The sequence below is a fragment of the Schistocerca gregaria genome, chromosome 10 (genome assembly GCF_023897955.1).
Source record: "Schistocerca gregaria isolate iqSchGreg1 chromosome 10, iqSchGreg1.2, whole genome shotgun sequence".
Lineage (NCBI taxonomy): Eukaryota > Metazoa > Arthropoda > Insecta > Orthoptera > Acrididae > Schistocerca > Schistocerca gregaria.
The window spans coordinates 184,050,966-184,071,353 of NC_064929.1; the positions used below are offsets into that span (position 1 = coordinate 184,050,966).

At 40.6% G+C, this 20,388-nt stretch overlaps 1 protein-coding gene across 1 annotated transcript; it reads left to right on the top strand.

Annotated features, from left to right (window-relative positions):
- Nucleotides 1–381: 381 nt before the first annotated feature.
- Nucleotides 382–19,265, top strand: LOC126293310 (protein NATD1). The gene is made up of 3 exons (XM_049986451.1): nt 382–523; nt 14,215–14,324; nt 18,972–19,265. The coding sequence occupies exons 1-3, from the start codon at nt 382–384 to the stop codon at nt 19,080–19,082; spliced, it is 363 nt and encodes a 120-aa protein (XP_049842408.1). The 3' UTR covers nt 19,083–19,265.
- The last annotated feature ends 1,123 nt before the right edge of the window (nt 19,266–20,388 follow it).

The following is a 20,388-nucleotide window of genomic DNA, read 5'->3' on the forward strand; positions in this document are numbered from 1 at the left end:
TGTCTACGATATTACAAACAGTCTAACTTCGCAAAACAAAAACACTGCATACTTGTAGTTGCTTGTTCGATAGTATCGTAGCAGCCCCTACACGCATTGAAAATTTCTGCGTGCTTTCTTCGAAACCTGCTTAGTAGCTAGTTTCCGCGTGTAAATACCGGTTCTATGAACAGCTGACTGGTATAACAGGGAGAAAACGAAAAACGCAGCTGTTTACAGCAGACAAGAGATTAGAATTCTAACATCCTTCATACCAGAGATGTGTGTAGATTGTCTGTGGCACTGAAGACACGCAATGACGCAAACGTAAACAAAAACATTCTACGTTTGTCGGCGAAGTTCGTCTGTTTTACTACACAAGTGCAAGCCTTAGCGATATCGATGCTTCGACGCTCTGCAAGGATTTTGGCAAAAACTGTTAAACCAAATGCGAGTACAACTGCAATAATGCAATTTTCCACAGACGCTCTTGAAGTTAGTCACGACAAGAGCGTCAAGGAATTCTTTATTACTTTGGGCAAAGGTACGTTCTAAGTCTGTAGATTCGGTAAATCACATTTAACCAAGGCTCAGACCAAACATTCACACACATTTGTAATAAAATATATATTGTCATGTAATACCTTTAGTGCAATACATGACCAAAAGTGTACGATCAACCCCTGTGTAAATTGGAATTAACGACTAGATTTAAAGAGAGGCTGACCTGCAAGAGTTAAAGTAGGCGGGGAGTATTGTGTTGCCACTGCCGGAACTGCAATCATCGAGACAGATTTGCAGCACACAGCAGGGCGGCTAAAGTGAAGCTACGGAATACACATCTGGTAGTGGAAAGCTATGAGTGTGGGACTCGACAATGACTCGTTTGTAGTGGCGCAGATGTGTAATAGTGGTGCGCGTCTCTACAAACGTTGGCGTCCAGCGCCAGCGTTCAGGACCGGCATTGTGCAGCTGCCACACTCTGAGGGAGAGCAGAGGCTGTGGGGGGCAGCTGCAACTGCCGACACTCTCACGTTACTCGTGTCTCTCTGCAGTATAATATGATATCAGACACTCTCACCATGTTGGGTTAATTGGAGAGGTAGAGAACGGAATGGCAGATGAAAGTAAGAACTATTGAACAGAAAGTAAAGTGTATCATAATGCAAGTTGCCGATAAGAATAGTGTACAGAAGACTGGAAAAGAAAATTGAGGTTCATTGAAATTAAGGAATGTGTGAATTATAGGGAAGTTAAAGGCACCACCACCAGTCAGTCAGTTCTGACGTCGCGCTTGATAATAGAAACAAGACTTCAGAATAACCGAAACATAATCAGAGGATTTCTAGACATAGAAACAGCTTTCATGAATGTAAAAGTGTGCAAAATTTTTGAAATTCTCGCGAAAATCGGTGTAAGCTTTAGGGAAAGATGGGTAATATACTGTACACTTCTGATCAAAAGTATTCGGACATACATAATGTACAAAACACTTGTTCAACTGGTCTTGCACCCTTATCGGTTTACATTAGTGGAAGAGATTGGTAAGTTCAGTGACAAGCTTCGCATTTGGTCACAGGACGGTTTAGTCGGCACGGTAGCATTGCAGTGATCCTCGACAAACTCCAGTGGTAGATGCTACAAGAGAGATGTTGTGCATCACTCAGAGATTTGCTATTGAAACTGTAAGAGAGTATGATTTGGGAAGAATTGGGTAATATGTTTCTCCCTCCCTTATATGTCCTGTGTAATGAGCATAACCAGAAAATTTGAAAAATTAGAACTAACAGAGAGGTTTCTCAACAATTATTATTCCCTTGTGCCGTTTGCGAATAGACCAGGGAATGGAGGATCGGATAGTGGTACCAGAAGCACCTTCCGCCACACACCGTAAGGTGGCCTGCATTGTTAGATGTAAATCTGCAAGGCAGAATTGACCACTACATCTCACAAGAGGTGGGCCAACCAGTATAAAAGGAGGCAGAGAGTATTCTGTTTTCAGTAGAGAAGCAGTGACAGCAGAACAGGGCAGTCGATAGAACTCAGTGACTTCAAATGGTGGCTAGTCATTGGATGCCACCTGAGTAAAAAATCCATTGGGGACACTTCAATGTTTCTAAAGCTGTCCAAGTCAAGAGACAGTTATGTATTTGTTAAATGGAAATGCAAAGGAACAACCACAGCTAAACAAATATGAGGCAGACCTTATACAATGATGGACAGGGGCAATCAAGCTTTGCCTGGGGTGGGGTGAGTGATTGTAAAAAAAAATGTATGAATCAATGGAAGGAATCACTTGTGAGTTCCAAAGTGATACCAGCAGTCCAGCTAACACAACAACAGTGCGTAGGGTGTTAAAAAGAATGGGCTACAGTGTTTGACTTATACTGTGTGACAATGTGACGAAAGGGTTTGGGTGTGGCAAATGCATGGTGACCAGTACCTTCCAGCATGTGTAGTGTCAACAGAAGATGGGGTTACAGTATGTGGCTGTATCTCATGGTTAGGGTATGGTCCCCTTATAGCACTTAAAAAAAAACTATAAATGTGGAAGGATATGAACACATTTTACAGCATTTTGAACCATGTACAGTAGAGGTATAATTTTGAGATAATGATTGTATCAGCATGACAATGCTGTTGTTGTTGTTGTTGTAGTCTTCAGTCCTGAGACTGGTTTGATGCAGCTCTCCATGCTACTCTATCCTGTGCAAGCTTCTTCATCTCCCAGTACATACTGCAGCCTACATCCTTCTGAATCTGCTTACTGTATTCATCTCTTGGTCTCCCTCTACCATTTTTACCCTCCACGCTGCCCTCCAAAACTAAATTGGTAGTCCCTTGATGCCTCAGAACATGTCCTACCAACTGATCCCTTCTTCTAGCCAAGTTGTGCCACAAACTCCTCTTCTCCCCAATCCTATTGAATACCTCCTCAGTAGTTGTGTGATCTACCCATCTAATCTTCAGCATTCTTCTGTAGCACCACATTTTGAAAGCTTTTATTCTTTTCTTGTCCAAAGTATTTATCATCCATGTTTCACTTCCTTACTTGGCTACACTCCATACAAATACTTTCAGAAACAACTTCCTGACTTTTAAATCTATACTCGATGTTAACAAATTTCTCTTCTTCAGAAAGAAACGCTTTCCTTGCCATTGCCAGTCTACATTTTATATCCTCTCTACTTCGACCATCATCAGTTATTTTGCTCCCCCTAAATATCAAAACTCATCTACTGCTTCAATTGTCTCATTTCCTCATCTAGTTCCCTCAATATCAACTGATTTAATTCGACTACATTCCATTATCCTCGTTTTGCTTTTGCTGATGTTCATCTTATATCTTCCTTTCAAGACACTGTCCATTCAATTCAACTGCTCTTCCAAGTCCTTTGCTGTCTCTGACAGAATTACAATGTCATCGTCAAACCTCAGAGTTTTTATTTCTTCTCCGTGGATTTTAATACCTACTCCGAATTTTTTTTTTTTGTTTCCTTTACTGCTTGCTCAATATACAGATTGAATAACATCGGGGAGAGGCTACAACCCTCTCTCACACCCTTCCTAACCACTGCATCCCTTTCATGCCCCTCGACTCTTGTAACTGCCATCTGGTTTCTGTACAAATTGTAAATAGCCTTTTGCTCCCTGTATTTTACTCCTGCCACCTTCAGAATTTGAAAGAGAGTATTCCAATCAACATTGTCGAAAGCTTTCTCTAAGTCCACAAATGCTACAAACATATTTTTGCCTTTTCTTAATCTATTTTCTAAGATCAGTCGTAGGGTCAGTATTGCCTCACGTGTTCCAACATTTCTACGGAAACCAAACTGGTCTTTCACAAGGTCGGCTTCTACCAGTTTTCCCATTCTTCTGTAAAGAATTCGCGTTAGTATTTTGCAGCTGTGACTTATTAAACTGAAGGTTCGATAATTTTCACATCTGCCAACACCTGCTTTCTTTGGGATTGGAATTATTATATTCTTCTTGAAGTCTGAGGGTATTTCACCTGTCTCATACATTTTGCTCAGCAGATGGTAGGGTTTCGTCAGGACTGGCTCTCCCAAGGCTGTCAGTAGTTCCAATGGAATGTTGTCTACTCCAAGGGCCTTGTTTCGACTTACGTCTTTTAGTGCTCTATCAAACTCTTCACGTAGTATCGTATCTCCCATTTCATCTACATCCTCTTCCAAATCCATAATATTGTCCTCAAGTACATCACCATTGTATAGACCCTCTGTATACTCCTTCCACCTTTCTGCTTTCCCTTCTTTGCTTAGAACTGGGTTTCCATCTGAGCTCTTGATGTTCATACAAGTGGTTCTCTTTTCTAGAAAGGTCTCTTTAATTTTCATGTAGGCAGTATCTATCTTACCCCTAGTGAGGTATGCCTCTACATCATTACATTTGTCCTCTAGCGATCCCTGCTTAGCCATTTTGCACTTCCTGTCGATCTTATTTTTGAGACGTTTGTATTCCTTTTGCCCTGCTTCATGTACTGCATTTTTATATTTTCTCCTTCCATCAATTAAATTCAGTATTTCTTCTGTTACCCAAGGATTTCTACTAGCCCTCGTCTTTTTACCTACTTGATGCTCTGCTGCCTTCACTACTTCATCCCTCAAAGCTCCCATTCTTCTTCCACTGTATTTCTTTCGCCCGTTCTTGTCAGTTGTTCCCTTATGCTCTCCCTGAAACTCTGTACAACCTCTGGTTTAGCTAGTTTATCCAGGTCCCATCTCCTTAAATTCCCACCTTTTTGCAGTTTCTTCAGTTTTAACCTACAGTTCATAACCAATAGATTGTGGTCAGAGTCCACATCTGCCCCTGGAAATGATATACAATTTAAAACCTAGTTCCTAAACCTCTGTCTTACCATTATATAATCCATCTGAAACCTATCAGTATCTTTAGGATTCTTCCATGTATACAACCTTCTTTTATGATTCTTGAACCAAGTGTTACCTATGATTAAGTTATGCTCTGTGCTAAATTCTACCAGGAGGCTTCCTCGTTCATTTATTACCCCCAATCCATATTCACCTACTACGTTTCCTTCTCTTCCTTTTCCTACTATCGAATTCCAGTCACCCATGACTATTAAATTTTTGCTTCCCTTCACTATCTGAATAATTTCTTTTATTTCATCATACATTTCTTCAATTTCTTTGTCATCTGCAGAGCTAGTTGGCATATAGACTTGTACTACTGTCGTAGGCATGTGCTTTGTGTCTATCTTGGCCACAATAATGCAGTCACTATGTTTTTTATTGTAGCTTACCCGAACTCCTATTTTTTTATTCATTATTAAACCGACTCCTGCATTACCCCTATTTGATTTTGTATTTATAACCCTGCATTCACCTGACCAAAAGTCTTGTTCCTCCTGCCAGCGAACTTCGCTAATTCCCTCTATATCTAACTTTAACCTATCCATTTCCCTTTTTAAATTTTCTAATCTACCTACCCAATTAAGGGATCTGACATTCCACAGTCCGATCCGTAGAACACCAGTTTTCTTTCTCCTGATAACGACGTCCTCTTGAGTAGTCCCCACCTGGAGATCCGAATGGGGGACTATTTTACCTCCAGAATATTTTACCCAAGAGGACGCCATCATCATTTAACCATACAGTAAAGCTGCATGCCCTCAGGAAAAATTACGGCCGTAGTTTCCCCTTGCTTTCAGTCGTTCGCAGTACCAGCACAGCAAGGCCGTTTTGGTTAGTGTTAGCACACTGGACTCGCATTCGGGAGGACGACGGTTCAATCCCGTCTCTGGCCATCCTGATTTAGGTTTTCCGTGATTTCCCTAAATCGCTTCAGGCAAATGCCGGGATGGTTCCTTTGAAAGGGCACTGCCACTTTCCTTCCCCATCCTTCCCTCACCCGAGCTTGCGCTCCGTCTCTAATGACCTCGTTGTCGACGGGACGTTAAACACTAATCTCCTCTTCCTCCTCCTCCTCCTCCTCCTCCTCCTCCTCGGTTAGTGTTACAAGACCAGATCAATCAATCATCCAGACTGTTGACCCTGCAACTACTGAAAAGGCTGCTGCCCCTCTTCAGGAACCATAGGTTTGTCTAGCCTCTCTACAGATACCCCTCTGTTGTGGTTGCATCTACAGTACGGCTATCTGTATTGCTAAGGCACACAAGCCTCCCCACCAACGGCAAGGTCTTTGGTGCATGGGGCAGGCATGACAATGTATCCTAGCATAAACCAGCATCTGTAAGGCAATGGTTTGTGGACAACAACATTCTTGAAATGGATTAGCCTGCCTGGAGTCCAAATCTGAACCCAGTGGAACACCTTTGGGATGAGGTAAATCTTCAACTTTGCTCCCTACCCCAAGTGTTCGATATCACTACTTTCGCTGGTTTTGGCTCTTGAAGAAGAATGGGCTGCAAATCTTCAACAGACATTCAGAAATCTCACTAAAACTGTCCCAGCAGAGTCCAAGCTGTCATAAAGGAGGAAGGTGGGCATTTCCCGTTTCAATGTCAATTAACATCCATCGCATACATTCAATCCGATGTGTGTAATAATTCTGTGGTTCGACAACTTGGTGCAAGTCTTTCAATTGGACGCTACTTTGGTAACTTGTGTGCCCCTGTCTGGCTCAGGAACCTTACACCTACATAATTGCTCTGTAGTTCACACTTACATTTTTGGCAGAGGGTTCATAGAACCACTTTCATAATATTTCTCACTTGTTTTACTCTCAAATAGCACATGAGACAAATGAATACCCAAAAAATTTTTGTGCTGGTTTTTATTTTCCTTATTTTATGATGATGCTCATTTTCCCTTTGTAGGTGCAAGTCAGCAAAATATTTTGGGAATTTGGAGGAGAAAGTTTATAGTTTGTAATTTTGTGAAAAGATCTCACCCAAATGAAGAATGCCTCTGTTTTAATGATTGCCATTCTGACTTGCTTATCGTATCCATGACATTCTCTCCACTATTTCATGATAATACAAAACAAGCAACGCATCTGTCAACATTTTTTATGTTCTCTGTCATTGTTATCTTGAAGGACACCATACTGCACAGCAGTACTCCAGAAGATGATGGACAAGTGTACTTAGGTAGTCTCTTTAGCAGACTGTTGCATTTTCTAAGTGTTCTGGCAATAAAATGCAGTCTTTGGTTCTCATTCCCCAAGTAACTTCCTGAGTGAAGTTTCAAATTTAAAATGCTCTTAATTGTAACCCTGGGGTATTCATTTGAATCGACAACTCTTAAATTTGTGTGATTTATCATGTAACTAAAGTAAATGATTTTAGTACTCATCTGGAGGACTACACAGTTTTTTAAATCTTTCAGGTCCAACTGCCAACTTTTACAGCATGTAGACAGATATCTTGTCTAAATACATTTGCAACTTGTTTTACTTTTGCAGTGTCTTTGCTAGATGGTGATAAACAGCATCACCTTCAAACAGTCTGAGAGGGCTGCTCAAATTCTTATAAATCATTTATATGGAGTAACAGCCGTAGGGGGCCTTAAACACTTCTTGAAGAACCGTAGATGTAACTGCAGTTTCATAGGTGACTTCCTGTTAATCGCTATAAACAGTGACCTTCCTGACAAGAAATCACAGATCCTGTCACACAGCTGAGACAGTACACCATAGGCATTCAATTTGGTTAGAAGCTACTTGTGGGGAATGGTATCAAAAGCTTTCTGACACCTCTGCCGGGGCAAGGGGACTTGCAGTGTGTGTGAAATTCATTCTTGGTGAATCTTCACGTCATTGGAGGGTGAAGGGTCAGTAAAAGGCACACTGAAAAATTCCGTGGTCTAGGCAGGATATGATCCTGCGACATTTCATTCCCAGGGACACAATTTACCACTAGACGAACAGGCCTAACTATGCAATGACAGTACAACATGCAGAGACTTAACCTCTTTTATATGGACCCTAGTCTCACTCAACACTGGCCCAAAGCCAGTGACTGAGGGAGACTAGAGCTCCATATTGAAACTGTTAATAGACATCAACATAAAAGTTTTCTGGATGTGGTGCTGCTTCATAATGTATAAAACTACTGCTACTAGAGAAAAACCAACGTTTCGTCCACAGTTGCAGCGGCCGTCTTCTGGGTCTACTGGTGTGTTCTAGCTATGCAGTGTCCCTTATATTTTGTTGTTAGTGTTCACTGCGCATGCCATTATGTCATAATTTTAAAAAGATGGTTGTTTTCATTAGTCACTTAAGGAAGAAGGAGAGGGAACTTTATCTTCATAGGATGTTGCAGTGGAGGGAGAACATAACCTCAGTTGTATATTGGCTGTGTTATTTGCCATGATTGGTGGTCACCGCCACATGAGAAGTTGGTTGCTGTTTACCAAATGCTGGACATCGGCCACGCGGCAGCAGTTACAGCAGTGCTCATGCCTCGTGTTGACTGTGTGGTCTGTTGAGCTCTGATTGCTGGCAGCCAAGATGGGGCAACCCTGAGTCTATCCTCCCTGTTCATGTTATTAGGGTGTTTGAGTATTTCGATAGCCCCTCTGATTTTGCATTTCGTCGTAACCGGCTGCTTGGCTAACACACAGGCTTCGCTGAAATTTATATCTTTTCCGCAGTCCCACTGGTGTTCTGCCGCTGCAGATTTGTTGTGTTGCCCTAGACGTTTATAGCACTCCTGTTCCCAAATGCGCGTTGCTATTGGCCTGCCAATCTCGCCAATTTACGCCTCTCCACATTCGCATTCCACCTTGTACACACCTGCAGTGTGTAATGCACCCACCTTGTCCTTAGTGGAGCCTAGCACGTCCTGGATCCTGTGACCACTATAGAAAACCCCTGCACCCCAATCCAGCGGAGGTGTTTGCCAAGTTGATCAGTAACATTTTTCACACAAGGTAAGCACACTGTTGGCCGCAGTTTGTCTATTTCTTGCTTGTGTTCATCGACAAGGCGGTGTGGATCGACCTATGGCTGTAGCCATTGGCCAGAAATGTTGTGCATAGCCTTTTAAGATCAGATCTGAAGATGGTCATTGTTGACTCTAACCACTAGTCTAAGGACCTAACAATTTCATGACCACAGGTGGAAATAATAGACATTTACTCTGTAATTAGGAAGGACAATATCAGTTAGTTGTGAACATGGGTGCTTCATTTGTGAGAAACTCTGCATGCCAGGCAGCATGCAACGATGTGCTAATGAATTTCTTCATTATACCCATAACTTACAACAAATGCGAAACAAAAATTTAAATCTCAAACCATTAACAATTCCAGAGTCAAAGACATACCAATAGGAACTAAGAACTACGCCCCAACCACTTACTAACAATTCCAATACAAAACAATCGTAGAATAGAACCCTGACAAACAAAGTGTGCACCAGCCGTATCGCTTACTAAAGACACTTTGAACAAGCTTCAAAACATCAACTTTCGACACTAGAGAGTGTCACTCAGTCATGACACCATGTAACACAACACAATTATGTCAAGAGTCAAAGCTAACAACCAGTACCACTTGTTTTGGTTGACTGATCTGTACTGGAGCTCGATCTCGATGTTGGATTGGAAGGTGAATTTAGTTGTGCATTGGGGAAGTCAACAGTTGTGAATGTCAAATATTGGGTATAATGGCTTACTGATCCACAGACTGAAGTCTAAGTTAGTTTGAAAGTTGACTGTTTGGTTGAGAGACGAGAAGCAGCATCAAACACTTCAGTTATTCCAAACTTTGCATTATGTTGCTTTAAGACTGACATCTACATCTACATCTACATGACTACTCTGCAATTCACATTTAAGTGCTTGGTAGAGGGTTCATCGAACCACAATCATACTATCTCTCTACCATTCCACTCCCTAACAGCGCGCGAGAAAAATGAACACCTAAACCTTTCTGTTTGAGCTCTGATTTCTCTTATTTTATTTTGATGATCATTCCTACCTGTGTAGATTGGCTCAACAAAATATTTTCGCATTCGGAAGATAAAGTTGGTGACTGAAATTTCAAAAAAAGATCTCGCCGCAACGAAAAACGTCTTTGCTGTAATGACTTCCATCCCAATTCGCGTATCATATCTGCCACACTCTCTCCCCTATTACATGATAATACAAAACGAGCTGCCCTTTTTTGCACCCTTTCAATGTCCTCTGTCAATCCCACCTGGTAAGGATCCCACACAGCGCAGCAATATTCTAACAGAGGACGAACAAGTGTAGTGTAAGCTGTCTCTTTGGTGGACTTGTTGCATCTTCTAAGTGTCCTGCCAATGAAACGCAACCTTTGGCTCGCTTTCCCCACAATATTATCTACGTGGTCTTTCCAACTGAAGTTGTTCGTAATTTTAACACCCAGGTACTTAGTTGAATTGACAGCCTTTAGAATTGTACTATTTATCAAGTAATGGAATTCCAACGGATTTCTTTTGGAACTCATGTGGATAACCTCATACTTTTCGTTATTTAGCGTCAACTGCCACCTGCCACACCATACAGCAATCTTCTCTAAATCGCTTTGCAACTGATACTGGTCTTCGGATGACCTTACTAGACGGTAAATTACAGCATCATCTGCGAACAACCTAAGAGAACTGCTCAGATTGTCACCCAGGACATTTATATAGATCAGGAACAGCGGAGTTCCCAGGACGCTTCCCTGAGGAACACCTGATATCACTTCAGTTTTGCACAATGATTTGCCGTCTATTACTACGAACTGCGACCTTCCTGACATATATTGGGTTTGCTAATCTCATTATGACATTTTTATTGTTAGCTAAACTTCAGAAGTTTAAGGCAACACATTTAAGAAATAAAGGCTTGTTACTGTTTAACATTGCTCGTCTTGCACCGCACAGATGACCAAATGTGAAAGCTTGATTGAATGTGTCGAAATGTCATCCATGTTTATGTGATATTTGTGTTCTGTTGTTGTAGAACTTTATTGACTTTCTCAGTTCTTCTAAAGGAGTCATGGCTGTTGTATTTACACTTGTATTGGTACATCAGATAGAGCATTTAAGTGATATCTATTAAAAAGTGCATATTTATTATAAAAATGGATGTACATATGTACCTATGTATGTATGTTCCTCACCTCCTCCTAAACTACTAGACCGATTTCAGCCAAACTTGTTACACGTATCACTTACTGTCTGGTAGAATCACCATGGGCATAAGAACAACTTACCTAACAAGGGGGTGGGAGGAGGGCTGAAAAAAACAGCATGGTGCATGACACACTAATACCCTACTGCATTCATGCAGTATTAAAGAATGAGGGCATTTAGGGCTTGCAATGAACTTTACACATAATTTCAAATCTTTATGAAATTTTTAACCTCCACCAAATGATGAAAGGAATAAAAAGTCAGATCACTTACTAGATTGTCATGGTCCATGCAGTAAAACTGCCACATGAAGCATGATGTTTTAATTTATTACTTCTTCACAACTAACTGTATTTGCAACACATTTTGTAGACAGTACTCACGTACACCACTGAAGGTACTAGCAAATTTATATCATTGTATTTAGGAGATACGACATCATGAAGTCTGAAATGTGTGGAAAACTGCTACATCATGAATGATATTTAAATTTACTACTTCTTTGCTACTAACTCTGTTCACTACATATTTTACGTACAGGACCCACAAATGCTGCTGAATGTACTTACAAAAATGTGTCATTGTGTGACACATAGTTCGGGATATGCGACATCAAATACTGAGATGCATGAAAAACTGCTGCATGATGCAGGACTGTTAATATGTTACCTCTTTACTACTACTACTACTACTACTACTACTACTACTACTACTACTTCTTCTTCTACTAGTCCTTTATTCACAATACATTTTAGACAGTAAACACATATACCACTGGGAACTGATGACCTCAGTGTTAAGTCCTATAGTGCTTAGAACCATTTGAACATATACCACTAGATGTACTTGCAAAATTATGTCATTGTACGACAAATAGTTGAGTAGGTACATCATCATAAACATTGAGCTACATGAAAATGAAACTGTAGGGAGAAATTCTCTAGAGATACAAGTGAAATATGGGAACAGATACATGTGAAATATTTTAAACATATGTGAAATATACACACAACAAAAAAAGTTTTGCATCACCTCAGTTCCCAGAACTCCTGAAGATAGACATTGACTGTGGATATTGTATCATAGGCATAGTCCCTTTGACTGTTCAGAGATGTCACTAAACCCACCCATAGATGTAAACAACCATTCATGAGCAACACCTATTAGACAGAGGAGGTCAGACAGCTGATCAGTTCGTTATTCCACCAAGAAGGAGGTACACGGCTAGTGTTGTCTGTAGTTCACCCATGCTAGGTGGTCAATACCACAGTTTGATCACATCTGCATTGTTACTTTGTGCCAGGAAGGGCCCTCAACAAGTGAAGTGTACAGGCGTCTCGGAGTGAACCAAAGGAATGTTGTTTGGACATGGAGGAGATACACAGAGACAGGAACTGTCGATGACATACTTCGCTCAAGCCGCCCAAGGGCTACTACTGTAGTGGATGACAGCTACCAATGGATTGTGGCTTGGAGGAACCCTGACAGCAACGCCAGCATGTTGAATAATGCTTTTTGTACAGCCACAGGATGTCGTGTTACAACTCAAACTGTGCACAATAGACTGCATGATGCACAACTTCACTCCCAATGTCCATGGCGAGTTTCATCTTTGCATCCACGACACCATGCAGTGCAGTACAGATGGGCCCAACAACATGCTGAAGGGACCACTCAGGATTGGCATCACATTCTCTTCACTGACTACTGTTGTATATGCCTCCAATCAGACAGTCGACGTAGACGTGTTTGGAGGCAACCTGGTCAGGCTGAGTGCCTCAAACACACTGTCCAGCGAGTGCAGCAAGGTGGAGATTCCCCTGCTGTTTTGGGGTGGCATTGTGTTGGGCTGATGTACGCCGCTGGTGGTCATGGAAGGCGCCGTAGTGGCTGTACAATACGTGAGTGCCATCCTCTGACCAATAGTGCAACAATATCAGCAGCATATTGGCGAAGCATTTGTCTTCATGAACAATAATTCGTGCCCCCATCATGCACATCTTGTGAATGACTTCCTTCAGGATAATGACATCGCTTGACTAGAGTAGCCAGCATGTTCTCCAGACATGAACCCTATTGAACACGCCTAGGATAGATTGAAAAGGGCTGTTTATGCACGACGTGACCCCCCCCAACCACTCTGAGGGATCTACGCCGAATCGCTATTGAGGAGTGGGACAATCTGGACCAACAGTGCCTTGATGAACTTGTGGACAGTATGCCACGATGAACATAGGCATGCATCAATGCAAGAGGACGTGTTACTCGGTATTAGAGGTAACAGTGTGTACAGCAATCTGAAGTACCACCTCTGAAGGTCTTGCTGTATGGTGGTACAACATGCAATGTGTGATTTTCATGAGCAATAAAAAGGATGGAAATGATGTTTATATTGATCCCTTTTCCAATTTTCTGTACAGGCTGCAGAACTATTGGAACTGAGGTGACGCAAAACTTTTTCTTGTGGTGTGTATGCAGGCAAAACCATGGGTAAAAAACCAACCTAAACCCTTGGAACAGTATCAGTCAAATTTGGTACACATATTAGTTACAAAATGGAAAGAAGTACTGTGGGGTAAGAACCACCAGCTTCTTATTGGTATGGTGGTTGTAGAGAGAAGGTGAGAGGAGGAGATGGTCAGAGATAGGAGGATGAATAGGCAGAAGGGGGAGGAGGAGGTGGACAGAGGGAGAGAAGAAAAATGGAGCTCACAGTAGTTCCACTTTTAGTTCGACATCTGTCACTCATTCTGAATGGGCCTATGGGCATCAACATACACCGACTCCTGCCATGACAATAAATTAATTTATTATGATTCCCAACTACTTTCACCATTATGGATCAGTCACATGAACAGTTTTTAACACTTTGGTTAGGTGCCATGTCCAGCACAGGGGTCAGGGCCAATTTCTCCATTAGAAGGTGCAGCGGCAGACCACTGCAACCATGTACAAACTTTCAGTTTTACCCATGTAGAGACAGTTATTTCTAGAACATGTCTACGTGCAGTAAACTTTTATGTTAACTGACAGTGACCACAAAAGCTTACATTTGAGAGGAACTGCAGTACTGCAGTATTCATGTTGTAAGATTGTCCACATCAGTAAAATATTTCTTCTTACATGGGTTTTGTATCTTTGCAGAAAGAGCAGTCCTGCAATACGATGAGGACGCTTGTGGTGTTGTCGACTTACTACACACTGAAGTCCCATCAGTCTTCCAAGGAAAGGGTGTTGGGAGGATACTAGCTAAGGTGAATTCTTCTTTTTCTGTTGACAGTTGTCCCAGAAATTTGTTGGTAATGTGTCCTACCATTTCCTATTTCTTTATTCTTTTTGAATGGAACTAATGTCATACTGGGATGGGTCACGCTTAGTTAATTTAAATGTGTTCTGCCAGGGTTCGTGGAAAGAGAGGGCACAGAGTCAGATGCCACAGCACTTAAGACACTGGATTTGTGTGCAGATGGGGAGGGATTTGTATTCCTGCTTAACCATCTGGATTTAGCTTCTTCAGATGAATGTCAGGATGGATCCTTTAAGATGCCACTGTTAGTTTCCACATGTTCATTTGAATTTGGTACTAACAGACATTAAATTATAACCTATGTTCCATGTTGAATCTGCTCAGTATAGCATGCGACAGTAGAAGGAAAAGAATACGATTTCAATGGAAAGTGGTTAGAGAGAAGTAAAGAATGCCTTTTGCCCGAGGAAAACACTAAAGCTGAAAATTGTGAGATGTTAATTGGAAACAATGTCTGAAAAGTGGATGTGAGGAGAATGGGAGTATATTAACTGTATTTACAGTTGCAAATATGGACAAACATCAGCTGTAAAATAGAATGACAGCAGTGAAAGTTTGTGCTGGATCAGTTCTCAAACCCAGATTTCCTGCTTATCGCAAGTGGTCGCCTTACCATTTCGCTATCCGTGCATGCCTCATAGCCAGACGCAAACTTCCATGTCATCAACTATGGGTATGGCTGTAAGGCATGCACGGGCAGCAAAATAGGAAGGCAAACACGGGAAATCTGGGTTCAAGTCCAGTCCAGCACAAATTTTTATTGTCGTCATTCCATGCTGCAGCTGATGGTTATCCATATTAGCAATTGCAAATACATGTAATGTATTGAATAATGGCTGTAGTTGCCAAAGTGCCTGTTCCTTCTGACACCCATGCATGTCCAGAGAAACTTTGCATCATAAATCAGAATAACACAAGCACTGCAATATCATGGTAATGAGAGGGTTGTGGTCTGGTGTTCAGATGTTATGGTGCACTGTGTGTTTGTCTTGAGCACAGTTAGTATAGAGAGATTGGTGGAGTAGGCTGTGTGGAATTTGTACTTTGAGGAAGAGTTTGCATCATGGTAGTGAGACCATAGATATAAGTGTGTGAAAGACATGTTTCCCTCTCCCTCTCACCATGACTATCATATCTGCCACTACTTAACTTATATGAAAAATCACAGATTGAATTTCTGTTTGTGTTCGTATTGCCGGGACAGTCAGGCAGCAAGACCATGCACCAATAGGACTATTCCATCAATGCTGCAGTGTCGTGTTTAGCTTGATGACTGTTTACAACTTCGTTTTTTTCTTTTCTTTTTGATTGCAGGGAAGTTACAGCTTGTAGCTGGAGTCCTTTGACTGTAATAAAATATGAATATTCATACAGGTTTGAGGGAGATATCATTTTGTCAGATAACAAAAATGATCTGTTGATATTATTTGCTGAAAATAGAGGCTGGTATACCAAAGCTGGTATAGAAATCAGAATTTTGTCGTCTCATTTTGTAGGCCTGCCAGTTTTAATTGCTGATTTTGTGTACAAGGGACCAGTCAACAACAAACAGAAATTGTACAGTGCAATATATAGAAATTGTACAGTGCAGTATATAACTCTTTACATGGAAATAGTTCCAAGTACATCATTCATTGCTGCAATTATTTAAAACTTGTGCTACTTAATAACAAATAGCATATAAGCACAAAGATGAAATGTACATTTCATTTTGCAGCACTGGGGTCGTGCTGTGAAATAGCCTTTTTAAAACTGATTACAGAGTTTTATATTTGCACACTATAAAGTATAAAAAACTGCTACAAATCCATGAAAGGAAAGCTTGTAATTACCTGTTTCTAGTGTTGTAGTCATGTTGAAAATTGTTTCCTACTTTTGTTTCTGAACTCTTTACATGTAAACATGTCATAAACATCAACCACTTGTTTTCCTATAGTCATTATAAGGTGTTTTTAGTGATAATATTAAATTTATTGTACTTTATCTTCCTCCAGAAGATAATTCAATGTCTTGTGATGGAATCAACATAGCTGTGGTAAGAACTGTTCCCAATCCATGTCAGTTTGAACATCATTTCTGCGGAGGTGAGCAACCTAGCAGGAAATAGAAGACATGCAATTCAGAATAAATTAAAGTGATGTGCTTCACTGGTTAACTGAGGGATTTGGACAGGAGATGAATTGCATATCATTAAGAGATTCCTATTACTAAATATGTCTTCACTAATTCTGGAAAATGGGAGGGGGAGGGTGCAGTGTGGGAGCCTATTGCCACAACATTGTCTACTGTCTACTACAAACACTACACAATGCACCTGAATTTTTAATTTTTATTTCTTCTGAAAAATAAATGTCTGGCAGATGACCTCAGCGGTTAAGTACTATAGTGCTCAGAGCCATTTGAATTATTATTGAGAGTGTCTGGGAACTATACCCATTCAATCCGGCCAGCTGAGAGCTGAGCCCTCAAGTATGTACATATACATTAGTGGCATTTACTATGAAACTTGTCCTGAAGTTTTAGTTGTTATATGCAGTGGCATCACGATTTATCATGTGACCGTCTTGAAGCATTACGTCAGTACTGCAGGTATCTTGTTGTTGTGTATTGTACTCCAGGGAGGTGGCTGCAGCTTCAGGAGCACCAGGGTGAATAATATTCATGCTCTCTCCTTCTGTGCCCTCTTCTTCATCACTTTCATCATTACTTTCCTGCCTGCTTTTAATTATTTCCTCATCTGTTGAAGTTTGGTCTGTCTCTCAGTTTTCCTCATTCAGCCCCTCAGTATCATCATCTTCATCAATTTCTCCTCCTCCTGGAAGTTTGTGGAACATGTCACTGTACAGAGTGGTGGCAACTTATGGTTCTGAATTGACTGGCTTGCTGCTGTCACTCAGTAATGGCTCCAGCTCTAGATCAGTGGGGGGCCACACTTTTCTTCAGCTCTTTGTTTTGTTGTGGTACAATTCTCTACTTTATCTCATGCATCTGCTGTTTGGAAAACAACATGATGTTAATTGATAGGCTTCCACATCTTCGAGGTAACCTCGGTAGAGTCATTTTCACTTTGTTTGTAAAGGAGACAAGGATGCATGTTGATAATGATGATGTTTAATTGATTCAAAAATTCGCTGGTCCTTGTGTTGAAACAGAGCTGTCACATTGGGTGGAAGAAAGAGTGCTCGTATACATCAGACTAGATTTAAATCAGGAGGATGACTGAAACGACACTACAGTCGTGTGTGTGTGTGTGTGTGTGTGTGTGTGTGTGTGTGTGTGTGTGTGTGTGTGTGTGTGTGTGTGTGTTTCTACTGTGACAGAGGCCATTGGCCTACAGCTTTAAGTGTGAAACCTTTTTGTTGTGCCTGACTTACAATTTTCCTTCTCATAATATTGTTACATTCCATCATGGATTTTCCGTTGGAAGCATTGTCAGTTGTATAGATAGCTGTACCAGAAGCTTTTTCTTCTTCAGCTCTTTCTCAGAGCTGGTACAAATGTTTTTTGGAGCAACTGAGAGAATATTTCTCTGTCTGTCCACACTTGCTTCTGAGCACAATATTGAACTGGTAGTGTATTTCTGTTGCCATATTGAAAGCAACATTGATGTTGGGATTTCCCAATCACCATGAGTGGTAGTTTATGACTCCCATGTGTGTTAATATGTACCATTAATGTTAAACACTGTTTCTGTTGTTTGTGCCCAAAACCATCCTTCTCTTTCTTAGGAGTGATGTCTTTGAAGGAAGCATCTTGTAAAAGAGGCTTATTTCATCAGCATTGTGCAAGGCAGCAGCAATTACATCTTCTTTGTCTTCCAAATTGTCTTTACAAACTCTTCTGTATCTTTGTCATTAGCTGATTAACTTCACTGGTGGCTGTCAGCTGCCCATTCCTTGCCCCCCACCCTCTTCCCAGTTAGTTTAATATCCAGCCTTACTGCCACATCCAAGTTGTTTGTGAAATGTAACTGCTTTTTCCTGTACTGTGTTTTTGTGTGAACCACCTGTAAACAACTGCGTCCAGTTCTTCATTCTAGCTCTTTCACATAACCCTGTGTTGTCTCAACCTACTCTCCATTTGTGTTGCTTATTGTCAAATAATATGTATCTTTTTAATGTCATAAATAGTTACTCATTAACATTGTACTCCACAGCAGTGCTTCTCTTCAAAGAACCTCAGTTCTAAAATTTCAAGCTTCTGCTTGAGATGTTTCCTTTTATTGCCGTGTTACTGAACTGTAAAGAAAGCCACATTTTCAAACATTGTCTGACATTGTAATTAACTGACAACATCATTGCACACTAGAATTCAATGTTGAGCCTGTCATTTCTGCTTGAAAGCGACTAAAGGCCGGATTACTGAGAGGCCAAAGTAGCAAGAGTTTAGTGTGGTTAAACACACAAAGATTGTGATAGTGTGCCTGATGTAATGTTGAAAACTAATGGTATCTTAACATGCAGGAGGCAACTGCTAAGTGAACTACAGTAGCTAGTCATGTATGGAAAGTTTTTTATATTATTTCTATTCACATTCAAATTGTATTTGCGGCTTGTAGAATTTCTCTTTAAATTTTGTCTTCACATTGTTACAGGCTGCCTTTGATTATGTACACAACAACGAACTCAAAATGAAGCTGACATGTGAATATTTACAGAAGGCCATTGACAGCTTTCCGGAATACAAGAAAATAGTTTTGAATTAGCTTAGTACTTGGAATGTGGAGTTATACATGTATATTAGTAGGTGCTGTTTTGAGTTACAGTTGTTAATGACTTTGGGGTACTATTTGTTTAAAAAAATATATTTTTATATTGTAAAGTTTTAGCTAAAAATTATACTTTGTATACATTTAGAACATGGAATAAATTTTGTGCATCGCTGTCAAGTTGATGAGGTGATCGATGTGACTACACACCTCTTTCACATTTACCAGTCTTGCTAGATGCTGCCACAAGAAATAGGATACACCCACATCGCTCTCATTCTTCTCATTTTCCATTGTTACATGCCAGAAGACTTCCGTTCATATGAATTTGATTTTACTTAGCCTACTGAATAATTGACCTTTTGCTTTCATCAAATACTAAAATATTCAAAATTGAGTTGTTCTGTGCCAAATTATGCTACCTCCTTGCATTTTATGCATTGGAATTGGTTGACATCGTATTGGGTAGATGTCTCAGCCGGCCAGTTCTTATATGTTACACCTAAACGCAAAACATTGCCATCATGTCGTTGTAGGCTGCCTCCTAATAAATAAGGATACTTTATGCATTTTCAAAGACAAATGTGGCCTCAGCACGGTAAGGTGTCTGTAATATACTGTGAAAATGTTGTAGGACAAACTATGCTATTAACAAAGGCTGTGAAGAACATTCCGGCAGTAAGGAACTAAGATAATTCAAAAAGCCTGCAGCCAAATCAATGGACAGAAAATGTTGCTTAGCAATACTTCAAACTGTCACATACCTCACATCCTGGTTTGTGTTTTCTCAAAGCTTCCACACACATTCCGGGATGGCTCCCATGAAAATCATTTCCAACACTCTCCGCTTTGCTTGTCCATTGTTAACAAGGACACCCTATGGTCTGGCCCTCTTCTATTTTCTTCGTACTTCTAGGATTTGAAGTTGAATGCCCATGCATCAGTTTCCTAATGCAATATGACACAATTCGAAAAAAAAAAAAAAAAAACTTGATCAATCATCTTTGAAGATTAGAAGGTATTCGAGTGCTTGTAGCTATAAAATATTTCTACCTTATTAACTCAGCCACTGGTAGCTGAGTATCTAGGGTGAAATCTAGTAATTGTACAGTTGCTGGTACAAATCTTGTTAGCAGCACCGTCTATTTTATTTTTACTTAAATTCCATATTTATTAATGAACCTGTGACCAACCCCAGCTTTGCAAGGATGCACCAAGTATATGTGGCCAGACAACTTGTGAGGCATAGCAGTAATTTCATTTTGTATTCACTACATAGAGTTAAGATTAAAGTTCAGAGAAC